Source organism: Ostrea edulis, chromosome 5 (assembly GCF_947568905.1).
Source record: "Ostrea edulis chromosome 5, xbOstEdul1.1, whole genome shotgun sequence".
Taxonomy (NCBI): Eukaryota; Metazoa; Mollusca; class Bivalvia; order Ostreida; family Ostreidae; genus Ostrea; species Ostrea edulis.
Window position 1 is genome coordinate 77,188,364 of NC_079168.1, and position 22,076 is coordinate 77,210,439.

General features: G+C 36.7%; 1 protein-coding gene and 1 long non-coding RNA gene across 2 annotated transcripts in view; one reads left to right on the plus strand and one right to left on the minus strand.

The window, feature by feature from the left end:
- Positions 1-271: 271 nt before the first annotated feature.
- Positions 272-22,076, minus strand: part of LOC125649392 (AT-rich interactive domain-containing protein 4B-like) — a 29,694-nt gene continuing 7,889 nt past the window's right edge. Inside the window, 21 exon segments of the mRNA XM_048876917.2 lie at positions 272-2,097; positions 3,646-3,798; positions 4,112-4,237; positions 5,454-7,211; positions 8,077-8,139; positions 8,498-8,687; positions 10,314-10,428; positions 11,034-11,098; positions 11,248-11,356; positions 12,506-12,748; positions 13,970-14,100; positions 16,116-16,439; positions 16,909-17,044; positions 17,182-17,207; positions 17,209-17,283; positions 17,386-17,480; positions 17,565-17,637; positions 19,442-19,494; positions 19,497-19,547; positions 20,014-20,093; positions 20,253-20,477. Of these exon segments, the coding sequence (XP_048732874.2) occupies positions 2,048-2,097; positions 3,646-3,798; positions 4,112-4,237; positions 5,454-7,211; positions 8,077-8,139; positions 8,498-8,687; positions 10,314-10,428; positions 11,034-11,098; positions 11,248-11,356; positions 12,506-12,748; positions 13,970-14,100; positions 16,116-16,439; positions 16,909-17,044; positions 17,182-17,207; positions 17,209-17,283; positions 17,386-17,480; positions 17,565-17,637; positions 19,442-19,494; positions 19,497-19,547; positions 20,014-20,093; positions 20,253-20,477 (4,141 nt within the window). The 3' untranslated portion in view covers positions 272-2,047.
- Positions 14,094-16,053, plus strand: LOC130055060 (uncharacterized). Its single transcript, XR_008803284.1, has 2 exons — positions 14,094-15,150; positions 15,306-16,053. It is a non-coding gene; the product is annotated as an uncharacterized LOC130055060 (long non-coding RNA).

Below are 22,076 nucleotides of genomic sequence, written 5' to 3' on the forward strand. Positions count from 1 at the left end.
AGCAAGTGCACGGTCCAGCTGCGTGCAACACGAAACCAACGTTTGGATTTTAAAAAATACTAGTTGGGGTAAATCAATTGTTCTAATGAACTAAGTACCCCATTGATCTCTCGTTCTGCCTGAAGAAGAGATTACTCTTATCGCCATGGTGACATGAACAAGAAACATTAATCATATTAACAAGTATCAACACTTCACTTTCCACAATTATTTACCTTCCCAGGAATTTTACGAAGCTGTTTTTTTTTTTTTAAAGCTATAAACTTGTACATTTCAATTTTTACAGTTTATTGATGAGTAATAAATAAGACTGAATAAACTGTACAATGAATCTATACTAAGATTACACAGACAATTCTGTGTTCAGGTATTCTAATGATGCCAAGAGCAATGTCAAAATGGTCTCTAAGACGGCATACTTACTATTTGCTCATTTAAATAGGTACTTTACAAAAGTACGATTCTTCACATAAAATCACGGTTCTATCTAGTCTCATGCTCCACATTTAACACGTTAATGTTCAAAAGCTACTTCTTCTGGAAGCCTAGTATCTGATTTTTTTTTTATTTCTTCAAATCCTAAATGACGAGAGTCATGATTATCATTATCATCACCACACATTAGTGAAATAAATAATGTGTATCACAATTAGCTGTAATTAACAGCGTATACAACCTACTTCTGATTGTAACAATAACAGCACTACAATTGTCGTAAAAATCTTCAACAGCTTTTTTGGAATGCACCTAAACACAATAACATTCTATAAATATATAACACAGGGAGACCTTTAAAAGCAAAATTGTCATTTCAGTAATAAAAGGGAAAAAAAAAAATCAATACACACATCTTAAAATGTTAAACTAATATCAATTTATAACAATTGTTCATGAAAAGCACTTTTAGTCAAAATGACATCCATATTGTCATTGCACTCTTGAAACAGAACAAGGAAGGTTTTGCAATACACTAGACTTCCTGAGTATCACCTACATTCAGATTCTACAAATCTAAAGGGTAAAACAAAAGAGAAAAAAATGGGGCATTGGAAATTATTAATTTTCCCAGATGAGAACTTTTAATATACATGTAAGTACAATGGCCCATGTGAAGATTTTGGGATAATAACTGTTTTGCAATGGTTCAAATACTACAGATTGCACATTTCCCATATGGTCAAGAAGATTTGCAATGTACATGCAAGTACAAAATATGTTGACTGCATAACTACACACCCCTTCCTTACCTCAACAGTCACTCACTGTATGTATTGCTGAATATTTCAGATGTAACTCTGACAAATCACCATCCCTACACACTGATTTCACTATCCTACTGCAAGCAACATACATGTACTTTTACTTGTTAACAAGAAAATTATGTTACGTATCAATACTGTGTTAACCCACCACGTCTGTAAAATAACTTGGCAGTGTTTAAAGTCATGACCCAAAAGTCTCCTCCCTGTTTTATATAAAATCTCAGGTAATTTATTTTTTTCTATCTGGCCACATGGACTCGATACATGCACATGTAGAGTACATGTATCTGTATAAACACAAGTTTAATGCTGCCTCTCATACTAACAAATATTTCTTTGTATCATTTGTGCCAGGAGTTAAATATAAACCTTATATATACATGCCAAGCATCATCTTGGGAAAGAAATATTTTCCCTAAATTCTATAACTGGTTAAAAACACATTTTCCTTTACTTTTTACATAAATGTCATTTGTAAATAAGCATCATTTGCTGTTTTCACAAAAAAATTGTAGTAAAATAGACTATGTACATATTAAGATCATCATATGTATACGATACTTCATCATATGTATATGATACATACAATGTACATTTCATGGACATACAAAGTCACTGGATTTATAATACATCAGGCAGCTTGGCTGTTGGAGAAATATAATTCTTTGTATTAGAGATTCAGCTAGGTGTGTTGTTTTTCCTGAACACATCAGAACAATGCAGTGGTGGATCAAAGGTTTCACTGGGTTACACGAAGACATGAGAAAATGTCAAGTCATTCATTGTCACCGAGTAGTCTCCCCTTCTGGTGTACCACTGGATGAGTTCTGGGCACCTACAAACACAAAATAACCATATCATCAATTTTACAGGGCAAGTTCTGGGCTCCTATAATCATAATCTGAGATTCCTCTGACTCTTACCCTCCTTTTATATTGTGACATGTGCAGGGTGGGGGAGGGAGGGAGAGTCAGAGTGGACTCCATATTGAAAAGTGGGAATTCAGCTTCACTAGCTGGTGTCGCTGCTTTACCTACCTCTTACAACTTTCTTTCGCAGATCTATCTTCCAAGACGTGAGGATTCAGTTATGGGGAGATTATTCTACAAATAGATCATGATTGATACGATGCTATCACCATTTAAACTGCCCTAACACCGACAAATGAAGCATCACTTGAATTAGGTCGCCGCATCGCCATTCGATTTGTTTGCATGACGGCAGCACATAAACACACAAAATTCCATCGTTTAATTGGTGATAGCATCGTGTTAATCATGATCTATTTGTAGAATAATCTCCCAATAACTGAATCCTCATGTCATGATCAATATGGAGTACGCTTTGACTCTCCCCCGCATGTCACAATATAAAAGTGGGGGCAAGAGTCAGAGGAATGGATTACTATAATAACAAAGTTACCAGTTACATCAATAATTTTACTGGGCAAGTTCTGAGCTCCTATAATCACAAAGTTACCAGTTTAGTTAAAACAATAATTTTACTGGGCAAGTTCTGGGCTCCTATAATCACAAATTCACCAGTTATATTAGCAATTTACTAGTTCTGCCTAAACTGAAGCTAATAAATAATTATATGACCTTAAAATCACGAACTTTAGTGATTTTCATGTAGAAAAAGAAAAAGATTCTCGAATCAAACAATATAGTGTATGCATTATATAACTGCTGTGATAAAAATCAACACCTGTCATCTGCTTGTCACAGCCAATCTTCCTATAAAGTTTAATGACAATTGGATAAAACGTTTGCAAGTTGGAATTTGGACAGCACTTTTAGCAAGTTTGATGCAAAGCCTTATGCCCTTCAATTTGACCTAAATGAGCAACCTGCTTATATTTTAGTTGGATCTGGTGAAAGGTTTTATTTGACTTATAATTTTTTCAACTGGTAAAACACAGTTAAGTCAATAACAGACATCTATTAGCCATGCTCCATCTTGCCCGATGTCTATCAGGTAACATGTTTTATTATTATTGGTCTGAAAACAATTAAATGTACGTGTAGTAAGAAGTCCCATTACTTTTCATCTTGAAAAATCAATACATTAGTCATGATCAACCTGCTTATGAACTTTTATGGCTAGCAGGTAAGAGTCCTCTAGCTATTGGTCGAACAAGGTGCGTTTGTGCATGTTAGAAAGCCCCATAACCCTTGGATCTTAAAATTTCTTGGTTGTGAAAAAGGTACATAGAAATTGATAAAGATATAATGCAGATTTGGCACCTTTCCTTTAGGGTTGGCTTAATACCTAGCTACTGATGTACATGTATCACATGTGAGGCATCAAGGTGATGTCCATGACAATTGACATCACCAAATGAAATAATCAATACAACATGTGATATTCAGTTACATCTTACTTTCTCTTTCCCTTTCACGCCTTCTGGCACGTTTCCTCCGCCTGTCAATACATGCTACCTCTGATTTGAGATTCATGTAGATTTTGCGCATTTCTTGGATTTTATCCATTAAGAAAGCAATTCGCTTTTCTCCCTCTAAATATTTGCCATCTTCTACAAACAAAATAAACAGACATTTTGATTAATCTTATATGCCTTAGAATTTATGATTGTTTCAGTTTTGTTTTTAACTTGTCCAGATAAAGCTGTTTGCTACAGTGCAATTTGTGCCATGCAATATTATCTCTGCAAGTGTGGTAATGATTTCTAGTGACTACTTAAATTGAGCTGGTATTTAAGTGTTGTAATGATTTCTAGTGACTACCTAGATTGAGCTGGTATCTAAGTGTTGTAATGATTTCCCATTACCAGTGACTACCTACATTGAGCTGGTATTTAAGTAAAGTAATGATTTTTCGGTGTTTACCTAGATTGAGCTGGTATTTCGGAGTTCTCTGAGACTGCGTCCTGACAGGAGATGACACTTTGGTTGGGGAGGCAGACCCTGGATCTGGGCTGTAGTGCCTTTCTGGTCCTTCATCACTGTCACTCCCTAAAACAATACAACTCACAAATCAAGTTTGTGGGATCCAAATCTACCAAATACCATCTTTTTTAATCTTTTTTAAAATTAACTCAAGTACTGCAACCAGTAAAATTAATTCTAGGGATATTAAAACCATAATTCTGGAGAAAAGTTCTTTAACAATCAAAATGTGGTCTGATGTATTGCAAAATAATAATAAAATTCATATAACGCCTTACATGCAACAAATTACTTATGCTTTACAAAGGTAATAATAAAACACAACTAAATGACAGTGCATGACACAAAATCTTGTATCTGTAAAATTATCAAAATAAAACACTATAATTAGGTTCAATAGGTAAAGGAAAAAATAGAGAGAGGGCTAAAATAAGCTGTGCCTGCTGCCCAATCCTATTCATTTTTTAATAAAATATTGTTTAAATTAAAGTTTCTTTGTGTATGTGTGTGTTTCATAATTAAAAACAGTTTATATGTTAGAATCTAAAAAAGCTAATTGATAAAATGAATTTTAAGACGATTTTATACATAACTACACAGCACTTCATTTTGTGAACATGATCAAATTTTAGTATTGAGAAATAGAAAAATTTTCAAAATCAAATATCTAAAATAATTGTACAAACATATTTAAATCAATATTTAAATGTTCATTTTTATTCATCAATACGTTTTTCATTTTGAAGTGAATGCTGTATGCTTCACAGCCACCTTCAACATCATTTATCACTAAAATGCTGCATGACATGTCTTTATCACCACTTGGCTCTTTATAAACTCATTATTTTTGTTCTAGATATTTAAAATTGAGTTCTATTTGCATATATGTAATGTTACAAATAAACAGACATGATTGATTTCTAAAATCACTATTGGTAATGGAAAGCTTGTTTAGTTACATACTCTCGAGTATGATTATTTGTGTATCTAATTGTACGCATCAACTGGAAAGCTCTAGGAAAGAATAGTGCATGCACTAACCAGGTCACCTTCTTGAAAATTATTATCATTATTAGTGATAAGTGATTATTGGTGATATTCGAAACACTACTACTACATTTATCAAAATTCATGATTCCCAAGTATTAACAAAGTTGATCTCAAACATCTGTCTACTAAATCCGAACTGTTTACACCTAAACAGGGTCGAAAATATTTGCTATCAAGAAGATAAAACATGAATGAGGATAGCTTATATGAAATTAATAAATAAACGTCTTACCTGCTTGCTTTGTAAGCCTTCTCTCTGGTTTCTGCTTCCCCCTCCTCTTCCTCTTGGAGGGCGTGACCTCTTCAGATTCCCTCCTGCGTTTCCCAAGACTAGTATGAACGGGCGCCTCATTATTGCTGCTCTCAGAACAGGCCACATTGCCACTTCCCACACTGCCATCATTGGACGACGGACTTGCGTTTCCTGATGGAGACTCGCTTGCATATTGCTGATCATTACTGTTGTTACAGTCAGTCTTAACCAGGTCATGTGTTTGCTCCCGTGATGCAGAGGGAACATCCATCTCATGTTCGGGGGTAGTGGGCGGGGTGTTTTCATATAAAGCACTTGCATTTGGTAAGCGACTGGTGGAACATTTTGAGTCCATGGACTCCTCCGATTTTGATTCTAAGCAAGATTCTTTAAGAATGGCACCAGTGTCCTTTGCAATGTCTTTAGTAGCACTTTCAGAATGATCAGCACCAGCTGTGTCAGATTCTGAGGGGATCACAGATTGAGATTTGTTAGAATCACTGAGAACAGTGTCACTCTCACCATGGCTATTGTCCTCCCACTCATTAGTGCATAAAGAATCCACATCCTCCTCTTCTTTGACCTTTTTTCCTTTTGATTTAATAGTCTTCTCTACTTTACTGGCCTTCCCTAATCCCTTACATGGTTCCCTCTTCTCCTTCTTCTCTATCTCTGTGTCACTGTTTACTTCAAGTTTCCTCTTCATTTTCTTTTTCACTTTCTTCTTTTCAAATTCATTTTCCTCCTTTGGAATTTCTTCATCATTCTTAGTGGCAGGTTCAAAGGTCAGTTCTTCCACTTTGTTAGCGGACTCTGATGGAAGATCTCCAGTCTCATCTACAACTTTTTCTTTGATCTTTTTAGGCACTGGTTCACTATCCTCCTGTAATTTTGCTGGCACTTGTCCGGCTGCTTTCTTCTCTGCTATGGAAGCCAAAGAAGGTCTGCCTCTCTTCTTCTCCTTTGCTGGTTCCTTTTTCTCTGCTATTTTACTAGGATCTTTCTTTCTTCCTCTTTGCTTCTTCTCTACTTCATTTTCCATTTTTTCCTTTGAATCTGTAGTCTTTGCTTTTTCTTTGACTTCTTTTTCTACAGTCACCTCGGAGAAATTTTCTAACTCTTCCTCCTCCTTAAATTCAAACCTATCATCCAATCCACAATCTGAAATACCCTCAACACCTTTCACAATTTTCTCAGATGTCAAATCCTCTTGGGGTTCCTTTGGACTCAACACCTTATCATTTGAATTGTTTTCCCCTTCTTCCTTCTTTTCTCGATTTCCAGAAGATGGGCTTGCTACTAAATGATCATCAACTGCCTGAATGGTAGGCATTTCTAAATCTTTTGTTGGCAACAATTGACTTTTCCCGATGCTATCCAGTTTTGGAGGACTTTTTACAATGAGATCCTCAAGTTTATCGGACTTTTCTTCCTTTCCTTTGACATCAAACTTCAAATCAGCTGTTTTATTTTCTTTTTCTTCTACAAGTTCATTAACTTTCTCAATCTCTGCAGCCTTGTTCAGCAAGTCTTGCTCCACAGCTAGCATGTCCGTTTTCTTATCCACAATTTTACTGTAATCCATTAGTAACCTATCATCATCTTCTTTGTCTGGCTTGGAGTCTTCTGATTTCTCTGACATTTCATCCTTGTCTCTTCCAGACTTTAGTTCTACAGAGTCGGTTCCATCAGACTCAATGTCTCCTTCAAACTCATTGTTGTCATCACTCACTGACCCTATTTTAACAGAAACACAGCATTAGCAAACAATATCATGAATCTAACAGTCATTTCACACAATGAAAATCCCAAATCAGAAGTGTAGATTGGTGCAACTGGTGGGTCTGTCAAACTTTGCCAACTCAATGTGAGAAGCTAAAGATAATTAAATACAATGATATACTCTTTCCTTCGATTGTCAGTATTACTTTTGGAAAAGTGTTCAGTTATCTCATTGATCACTGGCGAGACCATATTTTAACTCTACAAGAACATTACAACCACACACCATGATCGTAAATCTGCACACATTCACCCCACCCCATCAAGTTACCAAGTTAAAACTTCATCCAGTATGTTAGATGACAACAATCTTAAATCCTTTACTCCCAGACTCCTACCCCCCTTGAAACACTGTAATACCTATCAGTTGTCATGATGGAATATGAAATAGACAATCTTAAAGGTCAATTTGTCTGGACTTGTATATTTTGCTAATCTATCTGCTCATATGAAAATTTTCAATAATTTCAGAAATTGATTTTTCTAGTTCGGTGGCTCTATATCCACCCACGCTATTCATTCCTTAATTATCCTCACTTGGAATGGAGCATGATCATTCATTTAAGCTATCTTATAATACAATACTGAATTCTCATTACCCCCCAAAAAAGGATACATTTACTTGTGGCAAGTCTAGTTGAAACTGGCATGATGATTCTTAGGAAGAATTCAAAAATCATCAACGTAAAAAGTTTACAGACCAATGACAGGCAGACTTAACAGTTACATGTAAAGCTTACCCGAGTTCAGATACAATGTAGGTGAGTGAAAAATAGGACATGTGCAAAAATATTGCGCAATACTGTTCATTAACTCGTACCTTGAGAAACCAAGTCTGAAGATTCTGTCACCCCTGATGTCTTACGTGTTCTTCTTGGTTTTCCTGAAATTATGGACAATTTTCATACATTCGTTAAATTCAAGTTGGGATACTGAACAAGTTGACACACATTTAACAGGTATGAAGTGAAAATGTGGACTGTTTCGTCCCTTTGAGATCAACAGTGTAGCTAGTGAATGTGCATTATAAAGGAACATTTAGTATAATTACTGAAACAAGATTTGTTTCCCGATCAATGTATAAAATGCACAAATGTTTAAATAATAATCCTGATAATGCTGTGATGTTCCAGCACTTGCTGTACCTTGAAAGTGCCAGAATAAAGACACATAATGCACGATCAAAATCTTATAGATTTCAAACATCAGAACATTACCTAAAATAAATGACACAATGATACCTGGAAGGCTGTCGAGTCCTTTCTGTTCTATGCTGTTGGATCGAGTTGGTCTCTGCTGCTTGTTCTGTTTGAGATGTGGAGTATTTGGTGTGTGAGCTGGAGATCGTTTGACCGGGCGAGAATCCCGCTGGACGACAGGTAAGGAACCAGGACAAGGAGCAGCTGCAGGAGATTTCCCCTTTTTACTGGCCTAAAAAAGCAATCCCACATCAAACCAGGTCTTTTCTCAGCCAAATAATGAACTACAGTGTACATGCATACAGTGAAACACGGTTACAGCGAATATGCTTATAATGAATTCACACGTAAGTGATTTTCATTCCCTACAGTTTTAAAACATTTTATGAACATATTGGATATTATAAATCACATTTTTTCATCCCAAGCACTTCGCTATAAATGTGTTACACCGTACAATATGTACATTTATCTTAATATTACCATCATCAAAGTACTGAAAGTACTGAGAAGTGCTAGACTTGGTTTGTAATGATAATGCATAGACACACACTGTACAAGTTATAAAAGTACTACTAGCATATTAAAGGGAGTGGGTTCATGAGTTTTGAAAAAAAATGCTTTTTATTTTTTTATGTTAAACATTAAAAACATAACTCATTTAATGTTGATGCCCAAAATTTTGACCTTCTGAATGCAAGAATAAAAACAATATTTTAGCCTTAAATCTGTGTTATGTAAACAGATAAACAGAGACTCAAGTCTTTTTTATGCATACAAACAAACCAGCGACATATCAATTTTGTAATTAAAGTATCTAAATTTTGCATGGTCACAAATTTTAACTTTAAGATGACGCATTTTACCCAAAGAATGATTGAAATGTGAAAGATATAATACACTTGGATCGATATCCATTTCTTCTCAAAATTTCTTGAACAATAACATACCGCAATCTTTGTTACGAAATAAATACTAAACTCTCTAAAATGAGCTTCTGTGATAATGTATAACCATAATTTTTTGTGAAATCTTAAACACACGTGACAGTAGATTTTGATCATTAAAAGTGAAAAACAAAATTTTTGGGGAAATCGTGAATCAGTCCCTTTAAAACATAATTGATAGCAATGATTTTTCTATACACCATTAACTTCAGTACCCCACATAACAGTGATGGCATTTTAATGGGGTGACATTATATATCTGGAGAAGTCTAAGTTCAATGTGTGTAACTTCTCTAGCATGTGCAAACATTTCAGGTATGGCTTTATACAATGTACATTAAACATGCACTATTTTGTTAATACAAAAATTTCAAATGTGGACTGCAATTATGGTCTAGCGGTAGAGCATTCACCCCGCATGCTGAAGTTCGGGGTTCGAATCCTGGCTGCAACAGACCTAAGTCGTCAAAACAGCTAGTGACAGTTCCATCGCCAAACATTCAGCATCAGGTGTGAATGTCAGGGGTCCTCAGATATATCACAGTAGGTGTAGTACGCTAAAAAACTCTCACTGCTTAATGGCTGTAAGGTCCGAGATAGGCCTAAATTTGAAGCCCTGCTCTGGTCTTGGTGACGTCTCCACATGAGTGAAAAATTCTCAAGAAGGACATTAAACAAGATACGACCAATCAATGAAACAATGAACAAATTTTTACAGAAATTTAGTGGTTAATTAACAGTATTTCACCATTCTGCTGAAGGATGTTGAAAGGCTGGGGATGATCTTGTACTTTAAGCAAGTTAAGTTGATAGCAAGGAAAACAGGGTTTCAACATTTTCTGGTAATACACTAGGGTGGTATTCTGACAATGGACAATAAGAATGAAGTGAAGCCTGAACTCGATACTTACTTGACCTTTAGGAGACTTGGGAGGAGATTCTTTGGCTTTCTTTTTCAGAATGGCAGCATCACTGGGTCTGTTCAGGACATTCACAACCTGCTCTGGACGGATCCATTCATCATACCTAATAGAAACCAACATTGTATTCTTCTCGCTCAAATGTAGAACTAGGTTGCTTGAAGCAATTAATGTCTAGCCTTTGATTCATTTCAATGCTATCTATTGAGATCATCATGTTGATATTCCGCAAAATATTGAGAAACAAAGTATTCACTATAATAATAACAATGATTGGTTTTATATAGCACTTTTTCCAGCTAATACTGCTCAAAGCGCTTTACAATACATTATTATCTTGGCAGACCTTATTGATCTAGAACTTTCTCAGCTTCCTGGGAAGCATACAGTGCAAGCTGCCATTACAGGCACTAGAGCACTAACATTCTAACAATATCTTTCACTGTCTATAGCAAGGTACCCCTTTTACACTTGGGTGGAGTGAGGAAATTCATGTAAAGTGCCTTTTCCAAGGACAACGTCTGCCCTGCCGAGGCCAGGACTCGAACCCACGACCTTTCGGTCTCGAGTCTGACACTAGGCCACCGACGCCACACTTCTTAATGATAGGCCTACAAGAAATGATGGATACCAGTGGATTCCACAAACACCATGACTAGGCCATATTTGCAACTTAATATGATACTAAAACACAAAATAAGTCTACTCTACCTCGTATTCCAGCCTGCATAATGTACAAGATACTGAAGTCCGGCATTTTTCTGAATTTCAATGATCTAAAAGTAGTAAAAGACATATTAACAGCATAAAGTCAATTTAACAATGATAACACATTGAACATCAGCAGAACTTCATCTCATGTTCCAAAGAAAAATTCTGGAATGTCACCTCTACAAGAATTCAAAGTTATGTAAGAAATACAAACCTTTGCATCATACACTTTTTCTGTTCTGCCTTTTCCATATCGAACTTGAAGCTTGGTACCCAATGGATATTCATTAGCTGTCAAAGTTTTGGCGTCATCTGCAATGATCCTAAAGAAGAAAAAGACAATAAATATACACATTTCACGTCAACATACATCAACGTTCAGATCAGCAAAGACTGAAACAATGATAAACAAGTTCTGATCATTTCCACTACACAGAGGGGTAATGATAAACAAGTGCTGATCATTTCCACTACACAGAGGGGTAATGATAAACAAGTTCTGATCATTTCCACTACACAGAAGGGTAATGATAAACAAATGCTGATCATTTCCACTACACAGAAGGGTAATGATAAACAAGTGCTGATCATTTCCACTACACAGAAGGGTAATGATAAACAAGTGCTGATCATTTCCACTACACAGAAGGGTAATGATAAACAAGATCTGATCATTTCCACTACATAGAAGGGTAATGATAAACAAGTGCTGATCATTTCCACTACACAGAAGGGTAATGATAAACAAGTGCTGATCATTTCCACTACACAGAGGGGTAATGATAAACAAGTGCTGATCATTTCCACTACACAGAAGGGTAATGATAAACAAGATCTGATCATTTCCACTACACAGAAGGGTAATGATAAACAAGATCTGATCATTTCCACTACACAGAAGGGTAATGATAAACAAGTGCTGATCATTTCCACTACACAGAAGGGTAATGATAAACAAGTGCTGATCATTTCCACTACACAGAAGGGTAATGATAAACAAGATCTGATCATTTCCACTACATAGAAGGGTAATGATAAACAAGTGCTGATCATTTCCACTACACAGAAGGGTAATGATAAACAAGTGCTGATCATTTCCACTACACAGAGGGGTAATGATAAACAAGTGCTGATCATTTCCACTACACAGAAGGGTAATGATAAACAAGATCTGATCATTTCCACTACACAGAAGGGTAATGATAAACAAGATCTGATCATTTCCACTACATAGAAGGGTAATGATAAACAAGTGCTGATCATTTCCACTACACAGAAGGGTAATGATAAACAAGTGCTGATCATTTCCACTACACAGAGGGGTAATGATAAACAAGTGCTGATCATTTCCACTACACAGAGGGGTAATGATAAACAAGTGCTGATCATTTCCACTACACAGAGGGGTAATGATAAACAAGTGCTGATCATTTCCACTACACAGAGGGGTATGTTGGATTTATGTCACTTACATGTCCTCCTCCACCTCCTCTTTCGCCTTTTTCTTCCCAGTACTCGTCTCCTCTTCATTCTTTGCCTTCTTCCCTCCATCCTTCTTAGTCTTTTTTTCCACCTTTTCTACATCTTTATTCTCCTCCTCCACCTCCTTCTTCACATCCTTCTTAGTCACCTTAGTCTTCTCTTTTTTGGCATCAATTTTCTTGTCATCTTTCTTTTCGATTTTGGCATCTTTTGTTTCTTCCTGTTTCTTCATTCTAATCAAAATTGACCCCATTTTTCTATTATTTAATATCTTTTGTAAATGATGACCTCTGGCTTATTCCATATAAATACAACACACACACAAATTAGGAATTTTTCCTACTAATAAATGTATACACACATTAGGGCTGGGACGATTCAGGGTTAGCTCGATTCGGTTCGGTTTCGATTCAGAACAGCACGGTTCGGTTATTTTCGATTCGGTTCATGTTAGGTCCAATTTATCTAATGACACCACAAAAATTAACAATTTTAATGAGTAGCATATTTGATTTGATTTTATTCAAGTTATATAACTATATGTCGTCATTTGTAAACATCATATCTATTCATAATGACATTTTATAACTTCGATAGAAAAAAGAAAACACTGACAGTCTATCAAAATTTGTTATATCAATGTGCTACATAAGTTTTGGATTATTAAACAAATCTATAGTGAATCTAAAATGTATATGATATTGCTTTCATTGATATGCAAAAATTCAATAATTCTATCAATTGAGAGTCTTTGAAAATCTCTCCTTTATTGATTTACTTCTCTCATATTAACTGTCAAATCTGTTTCATTACCTACGATGTTGATTTCATTCCACCACTGACAGAAATGCTTTATGTCATGTAAAGATAAACTGCAATGATCTTACGGACCATATTCTGTTGGTATATGAGTGGTGAAAATGCTAACTCTCAACACAGTAGTGATTTAAATCTCTGTTGCATAAAAATCCACATGTTTTCAACATCACTCGGACGCCATATTTGTTGTTTTGGTGTAAGTAAAATCTAAACCGAACCGAACCGAAATCCGGAATTTGTAATCGGTGCATCGAATCGAATGGTATGAATCGCGGTGCACCGAAATTTTCGGTGCACCGCACAGCCCTAACACACATAGATATATATTATTTGCATCAACATTAATAAGAATTTAATTATGGCAGATGTTGATTAAGATTTCAAGCCTGGCGCAGATAAATTTAAACATGGAGGGCCTCCACAGTAAAACCTCTTGTGGAGAACCCTGTGTTACCGATCTTACTAATGTTGGACTGTGTATTAAGTACACGACTTTGCAGTGTAAATTGGACAATTTTTTCATAGATACAAGTTTTATTCCACACAGGTATTCTGTGTTGTACTTATCCCGGTTTGATCTCAGACTCCTTGGCTGCCAGAACTTTGGTTTTAGTCTTAGTCTGTGTGGTACTTACCCCGGTTTGACCTCTGATTCCTTGGCTGCCAGAACTTTGGTTTTTGTCTTAGTCTCTGTTTTTTTGTCTTCTGTTTCTTCGTCTTCCTCCTTCTTCACATCTTCCTTTCTTGCTGATCTTCTTCTGACAGTCTGTAAAAATGTTTCATTCATTTTTTTTCCACTGTGTAGATTTTTAGGTCTTTATGTTGATCTCAAATTTTCCATGCTAATGTACATATCCTGAACAGTTATGTTTAGTGAATGATTTTGGTTCAACTGGAGAAATCTTTTGCAAGAGTCTTAGTTTTCCTCTCAATTAAGACATAAATAAGCACATTTATAACTGAATAAATACATATTTTTAAGGAATAAAGTCTAGTTTGTATTTATGGGGGCATACAAAAGGTCCTCAACACGAACGACCTTACATTTATTCCTTATTTTGTTTTGCAATTTATGTACATAGTACTTATCAAGTTGAAAAGGGCAATGCTTTTACTAAAAAAACAATAATACTTTGCAATTGCATAGATTTACTACCAAAAATAATGAAAATATGACTGAATCCTGTAAATATTTATCCTCTTACAACTCCCAGATGTATTATAACTGAATATGCTTCTTGAATCATAATTGAATCCAGTAAGATATTTTCTTTCTGTGATGACTTAGATATATCATTACCAGGGGCGGATCCAGGAATTGTGGTTACGGGGGGGGGGGGGGGGGGGGGGGGGGGGGGGGGGGGGGCGCGCACTTTAAGAGGCAGGGGGTCTGCTTGAGGTAAGGGACCAGGGGGCTTTGCCCCCGAAAGCTCCTGGATTTTACATATTTTATAGGGCTTGAAATATGTCTCCTATTTAAGTCATTTGTACTATTTTCTACCATTTCTAATAAGGGCTGTTCCAGAAATGATCAAATGGGGGGGTCGGGCGGCAAACGAAATTTTTTTGTGTGGGTGGTCGTATTTTTTCATATTTTAATTGGTCCGTGGTTGGACTGTTAAAAAAATATTTATTATGGGTAGTGGGTAGTTTCTATTGTTTTATTTTGTGCCACGTGGGTGTTGAGTTTTCAGAATATTTTTATTGTCGCTCTTGTCGTGTTGGTTACAAAACGTCGGAGGGAAAATTGAAAACGTGCTTTCGAAATGCTGCTTTCGAAATCGGAAATCGGAAGTAACATAGAACTATTCAAGTTGTCGCTCTTTGCAGCTCATAACTTTCCATCATGGCACTCTTCAAATTAGAGGCGCGTTTAGTAGGGTCCCTTTGGACGTGATGGCGGCGAACTCTGTTCTGTAGATTATTACAGTTTACAGTGCATCGATTTTGGGAATATTTTAAAACCAATAGGTATTCCGTTTTCTAATAAAAATAGGCAAACCTTAGTTGACTTATACGAGGATACTGATGCGTTATATTTATCAGTCGGTGTGATGGTGATATAGAGGCCTCCGGGCGCGGGCTCCATTAGAAGACGAACGATTCGTGGAAAAACATATCCATACCCATTTCATGATAATAGCATCGTTTGGACTCCCAATCTTTCCAACATTCCCGCCATAGATGCCTTTGATTGTTGATGTGACATCGTTTCTTCAGAACTACTGTGATACAATGTCGCACAGGCATTACCGCGTCATTGACTAGAATGTTTGTCCCGAAAACCTCGCGAGATTTGTACCGTTTTCATTTTTTAAAATATTTTTGTGGTGGGTCTGGTTAGTTTTTTTTTTTTTTATTAGATGGGTCATTGTAAAATGAGTTTATTAATTTGATGGGTCATGGGGTAATTTTTTATTTTTTTTTATGGGTGCTTGGTATATACAAAAGGTGCCTCCCGACCCCCCCATGTATTTATTTCTGGAATAGCCCTAAGGTGAAATTAGTAACATGACGCAAATTTTAAGGGTTTTAGGAAAAAATTAAGCTCTCCCAATTAAGTAATTCAAGAAATCAAAAGATTTTGTCATTTATTTCTCCGAGAGTGGAAGAAATTATTGCTTCTTTTGTTTAGTACATTTATCTAAACAAGATACCACGATTTACCTTAAATTTGACAATTTTAGGGGGGGAAAGGGGGAAGCCCCCCCCCCCCCCCCCCCCCACCCCCCCCTTTAATCCACCACTGATTACTTTTCTCCTGTGTATTGATTTTCCTACCTTTTTCTTATCCTCCTGTTTTCCTGTCTCTACTTCCTCATCCTCACTCTCTTTCTTGTCTTCCTGCTTCTTGTTGGACTTTGTCTTTTTCCCCTCCTCTTTGATTGTTACCGTTTTCTTCCCCTCTTCTTCATGTTTAAATGTGTCACTTCGTCTTGAATCTTTGCTACCATCTCGTCTTTCTCTATTTTCCTTAAACACCAAGTCCAAATCCCGCCTCGTAATTCTCTCACGTTTCGGGGGAGATCGTGTCGATCGGGAATCTCCATCTTCTGTGTCAGATTCTGCATCACTCTTGGAGTCTTGCTTGTCAGCAGCAATTTCCTGTAATATCACAATTCATAATACTGAAATATATGACAATTTTTACTAAACACTTTTTCAGCAGCACTTCATGCTGAACAAGGTAATTTGTTTGCTGGTTAACTTATTTTACACATTTATTTACACAACAAAACATACAAAATGTTTTTGGAGATTTAATACACTGTATCTTTCCTGAAATGATGGTATACACGCATAAACCTTGATACTTATTTTTGAAAGCTAAGAAAAGGAATAGTAAAATTGTATTAGAATCTTTATGACCACAAAATTTTTAGCCCTCAAAGCAGAAGTTCCTATCTCCTACAGCTCTCCTCTCAAAACTGCTAATCATTTTAGACTGATTATCAAGGTCTGATACCCCACCTTTTCTTGTTCCTTGATCTGCCCTAAATAAACCCCCATTCCTCTCCCTGAATTATAGCAATTCCAACCTGGTCTACTACCTCCTACACAGGAGAGCTCTTACCTTTTCCTGTTCCTTGATCTGCCCTTTATAGACCCCCATTCCTCTCCCAGAATTATTGCGACTCCGACCTGGTCTACTGATCGTTCCCATGGTGCTTCCCAACTTCCGATAAAAATCCTCAAATGCATGCAAGTACCTGTAAATCAATTAATGAGCATCAGTGTGCAGAACACGAAGTATACAACTTATCTATTCATTCTCATTTAATATCACTAAAATTATATACCCAAGCTCTATCACATACGATTTTGCCTGGGATGGGAGTTGACCTACTTTTTGTATGCGGTTTTAAGTTGATGGGGACACCATGTTCTGTGAAGGTAATCCAGTCTTCATTCTACCAGCAACAGCTTTCCACTTATTGAGATTTGTTACCTATCAAGCAAACACACAGTGTGATAATTATCTTCCACTATATGATGTCCAGTTTCTCTGCATTATTACCATCTGCAACTTTCATTCTTGTTAATTTCTTACCTTATTGTAGCCACCCAAGTTCTGCACAATGTTGAACAGACGATACAGACTCAAGTCTTTGTTTCCCAGTGTTGGCATTTTGTTAATTGACGTTCCTGTAAATGTATTGGAGGGTTTATTACCCTGATAATTACAGCTGATTTTATAATGCCAGGATTTTAAGTGTACAATCCTCTTACCTCTGTCGTCCATGAATTTGTACAATTGAGCAATAAAACGGTCTTTCTCCTCACTTGGTTCATCATCTGAAGCCTGTAAAGCAAATCAAAGAGAGTGAGCAATAGAAAGTGAGCACAACCTCCTCCCAATAATTGTACTAGAGTACAAGTTAAGCATGTTAATAAAACACAGGATAATATTTTTCTATGAAATACTAGTGTGTACTACTCGTGAAACACAGCATGAACATCTCATCTTCAATCAAGTGGTCATGCATAACACATTATATAGATTATATATTTAATGCCTTCATTAAAACACTCACATTCACTATGTCAAGAAACTTTTAAATTGCTTGATGAGTAACATATTTACTATATCAACGAGATAGAATTATAATCTGCCGATTATAAAGTCTCCCAAATGAACTATTGGCTGAGTAAAAGTATGTTATCCCACCCCAACATTAATAACTTCCTTGCACAAAATCCATACATTCTAATTCTATTTAACAAGATTGCTACGAGTAGACATATGCCCCTTCTGCCATCAAAAAAAAAAGAGTCAAAGCACAAAAGTCCCATAAATCCTATAACATTTGTAAAATCAAAATTGCGGTGGAATATGATCAACTACATATTGTGACTAGCAATCCCTGCAAAATTTGTCAGAACAAATCCGTACAGCGGTCTCTGAGGAGTTGCGTCCACAAAGTTTTCCTAAACTGAGCATGTACAAAGTCTCATATCTCTGTAAAATTCGTCGAATTAAAATGGCGGCACAATATGATCAACTAATTATGTGACTAGCAATCCTACAAAATTCTAGATCAGAAAAACCTTGATTTTGATAATTTCCATTATTAAAACTGATGTCATTTGACCTTGATCCTAGCTTGTAAGTCCCAACATCCTCTCATCATTTCTGAAAATCCCATGTCTCTATCAGTCCCAGTTCTAAAGTTATTCACCTTTTTACGATTAAGATCAAATGTCAAGGTCACTGAAGTCACTTGACCTTGATATTAGTTTGAAGGTCCCAGCATCCTCTCATCATTTCTGAAGATCCAAAGTCTCTATTAGACCTGGTTCTGAGTTATATCAGTTTTTATCTTCAAGGTAAGAGGTCAAGGTCACAGGAGTATTTTTTATCATTTCTGCAGTTTCCATGTCTCCATCGATCCTGGTTTATGTGCAAGGTCAGATGTCCTGGTCACTGGAGTCACTTGATCTTGATACTAATAGGTAGATCCAATAATCCTTTCTGAAAATCCCATGCCTCTATCAAACCTGGTTCTGAAGTAGTACTAATTTTATGTTCCGAGGTCAAAGTCACTGGAGTCACTTGACCTTGAAACTAGTTTGTAGGTCCTATCATCCTCTTATTTTTTCGGAAGATTCCATGTCACCATTAGTCCCAGTTTTTATGTTCACGGGTAGAGAGGTCACTGAAGTTCCTTAATCTTGATATTAGTTTGTAGGCCCTGCCATTTTATTTTATTTTCCAAATACCCCAGGACTCTATCATGTTTGCCAAGTTATATCTGATGAATATTGGAATGAATTTTCCCCCACAGAGGTCTATGTTAGATCCCACCTCCATTTGATCCCCCCCCCCCCCCCCCCCCAAATGTAGCCTAACCCCATTAATCTGAAAACAATAACATTTCTGCACGACTTCATACACTGACCTACCGTATCTTTGAATATCTATTATCTAATACTTTCCTCATACAGTTACAGAGAAAGATTGCAGACATTTTAGGCACGAGAACGAAGCAGAATAAAAAGAATCAAGCAAAAACAATGTCTCCAAACTGTTTGGGAGACTTAATTAGCTGTTTGTACATGCACTCCTTAGATTCCTCAACTTCCTGATTAATGTTAAAACTACCCACCTCTTCCTCATCTGAAAAATCTTCCTCGTCTGTACCCAGCAACTCCTCTCTCTCCAGTTACTGGGCAGTTCCTGATTATCAGAATAGGTGACAGCTCGTTCTAAAGCTAGGAATCAAGAGTTAGAGTACGAGTTAGCAAATTTGCTACACACTCCAAATCTGACATACAAATTCTATACCCCATTCGTCAATAAGGGGCATACAGAAAATAAGCTGAGGACAAGGATGTAAAAAAAAAAAAAAATTTAATTCTGAACTGCTGGAATGTGTTGAAAAATGAATAAAGTGGGGAAAAAAGCAACCTCCAATCAAATTTGAGGAAAACTATATAAAATTTCTCTACAATGAATTATTTACTTCAACACAATGTTTCAGCCATTTTTTCCTAAATAAACAAAAGAAATTCTAAAATGTCAAACTTACAAACGGAGAATGCAAATTGTGCACTATGAATTTTAATGTCAGTGAATTTTAAGTACTGTAAAACTGTTGTTGGTCATTTTGGTAACAGTCGACAAACATGACATTGTCAGTTAATGCCATTAATTAACCTGTGAACTAAAACACAATACCTTGCTTTGCATTCTTGTCTTCAATCTTTGCAATGGACTCTTTGCTAAATTCCTTCAGTTCTTTCCTTACATAAGTATGGCTGAAATGAATAAAGCATTTCCATACTGCTATGATTTAAGGGCACATACCTCTCGTTTATCACACTATAAAATGTTTCTAAGATTACTATATAAAATCTAGTGTTTCATTTTTTGAAAGACTTTGACAAATATAGGAGTACACTTCAATAAATACTTACAATTTTCCATCTTTGAACGATTTGACCAGAAAGTGGTCTTTGGTTTTGAGTTCTGTAGCATGAGCATCAGGTAGGACGACCAGGACAGGCAATACCTGCTTCTTCTTCTCTCCAATCTCTGCTAGGAACACCTTCCCCACCAGCTCCTGGTTCCGCCCCTTGTACGAAGCTCTCCTGGGGAGGCTCTCATCCGTGCTCTCTTCTTCTGAATCTTCTTCCTCATTTCTGCAAAAACAAGAGGTACTGTGAGCAATGCTCACTAAGAATACCCCCCGCTTACCCCAATCTCCCAAAGGGTGTTGGTAATAGGTATAAACTACCTCTTTTCTGAGTGTAAAAAACAATTGGCATGACAAACCGAACCATATTGCTACTTCGATGTCCAGTGCGCGTGACCTTTGACCCCAAAATCAATAGGGAACATCTTCATCCTATGGGTAGTCCATATGTATGATATGGTGACTGTAGGTGGAAAGGATAACGCTTTAGAGCCCGGAAACCATATTGCTACTTCGATGTCCAGTGTGCTTGACCTTTGACCTTTTGACCCTAAAATCGATAGGGAACATCTTCATCCCATGGGTAGTCCATATGTATGATATGGTGACTGTAGGTGGAAAGGATAACGCTTTAGAGCCCGGAAACCATATTGCTAATTCGATGTCCAGTGCGCGTGACCTTTGACCTATTGACCCTAAAATCGATAGAGAACATCTTCATTCCATGGGTAGTCCATATGTATGATATGGTGACTGTAGGTGGAAAGGATAATCCTTTAGAGCTCGAAAACCATATTGCTACTTCGATGTCCAGTGCGCTTGACCTTTGACCTTTTGACCCCAAAATCGATAGGGAACATCTTCATCCCATGGGTAGTCCATATGTATGATATGGTGACTGTAGGTGGAAAGGATAACGCTTTAGAGCCCGAAACCATATTGCTACTTCGATGTCCAGTGCACTTGACCTTTGGACCCCAAATCGATAGGGAACATCTTCATCCCATGGGTAGTCCATATATATGATATGGTGACGGTAGGTGGAAAGGATAATCCTTTAGAGCCCGGAAACCATTGCGTCTACAGACGGACGGACAGACAGACGGACAACCCCGATTCCAGTATACCCCCCCCCCCCCCCCCCCCCACAACTTGTTGTGGGGGGTATAATAAAATGTACAAGTTCATTTCCCTCCCCTTTGAAACACATACATAATACATAAAAAATTCAGTAAAAATTGAAAATTAGGCCTAAAAAAATGAATGACTTGGTTCTCAGGCCCGCCCGCATTACCCATTTTTATCATTAAATGAATAAAATAAAATTTCTCTCAGGCGCTTGTAGGGTGCTCAAAAAATCCGGAAAAATGACCGCATTTTAGATACTCCCGTGAGTAAAATGTTTGACAAACGTCTGGATGATAGACACGTGTAATCAAATCGCGCCATACATACCGTTTGGTTTGAGTAATGGCGACCCCCAGATCTAGCCCGTGTTGTCGCCTTTGCCACGACATTTTGTCTAACAAAGATGGATGATTTTAGGAGAACGTTTTGGGGTTTACGATCAACTTATAGAAATAATCGATAATGTACCTCACCCAAATGACGATAAAGGACGGTATGTTCTGGAATAAACTGAACAAACTTGGCAAAATTGAGTACCATATCAAAACAAAAGTAGAAACACCGAAATCTGAATGGCATGTTTCGATACGTGATTTACGTTTTAAACACAGAGATGACATAGGCTTACAGCTATTATGCACACAGAAAAAAAAAACAACAAGAAAACCCAACCAATTTTGTTGTTTTCATCTGTCAA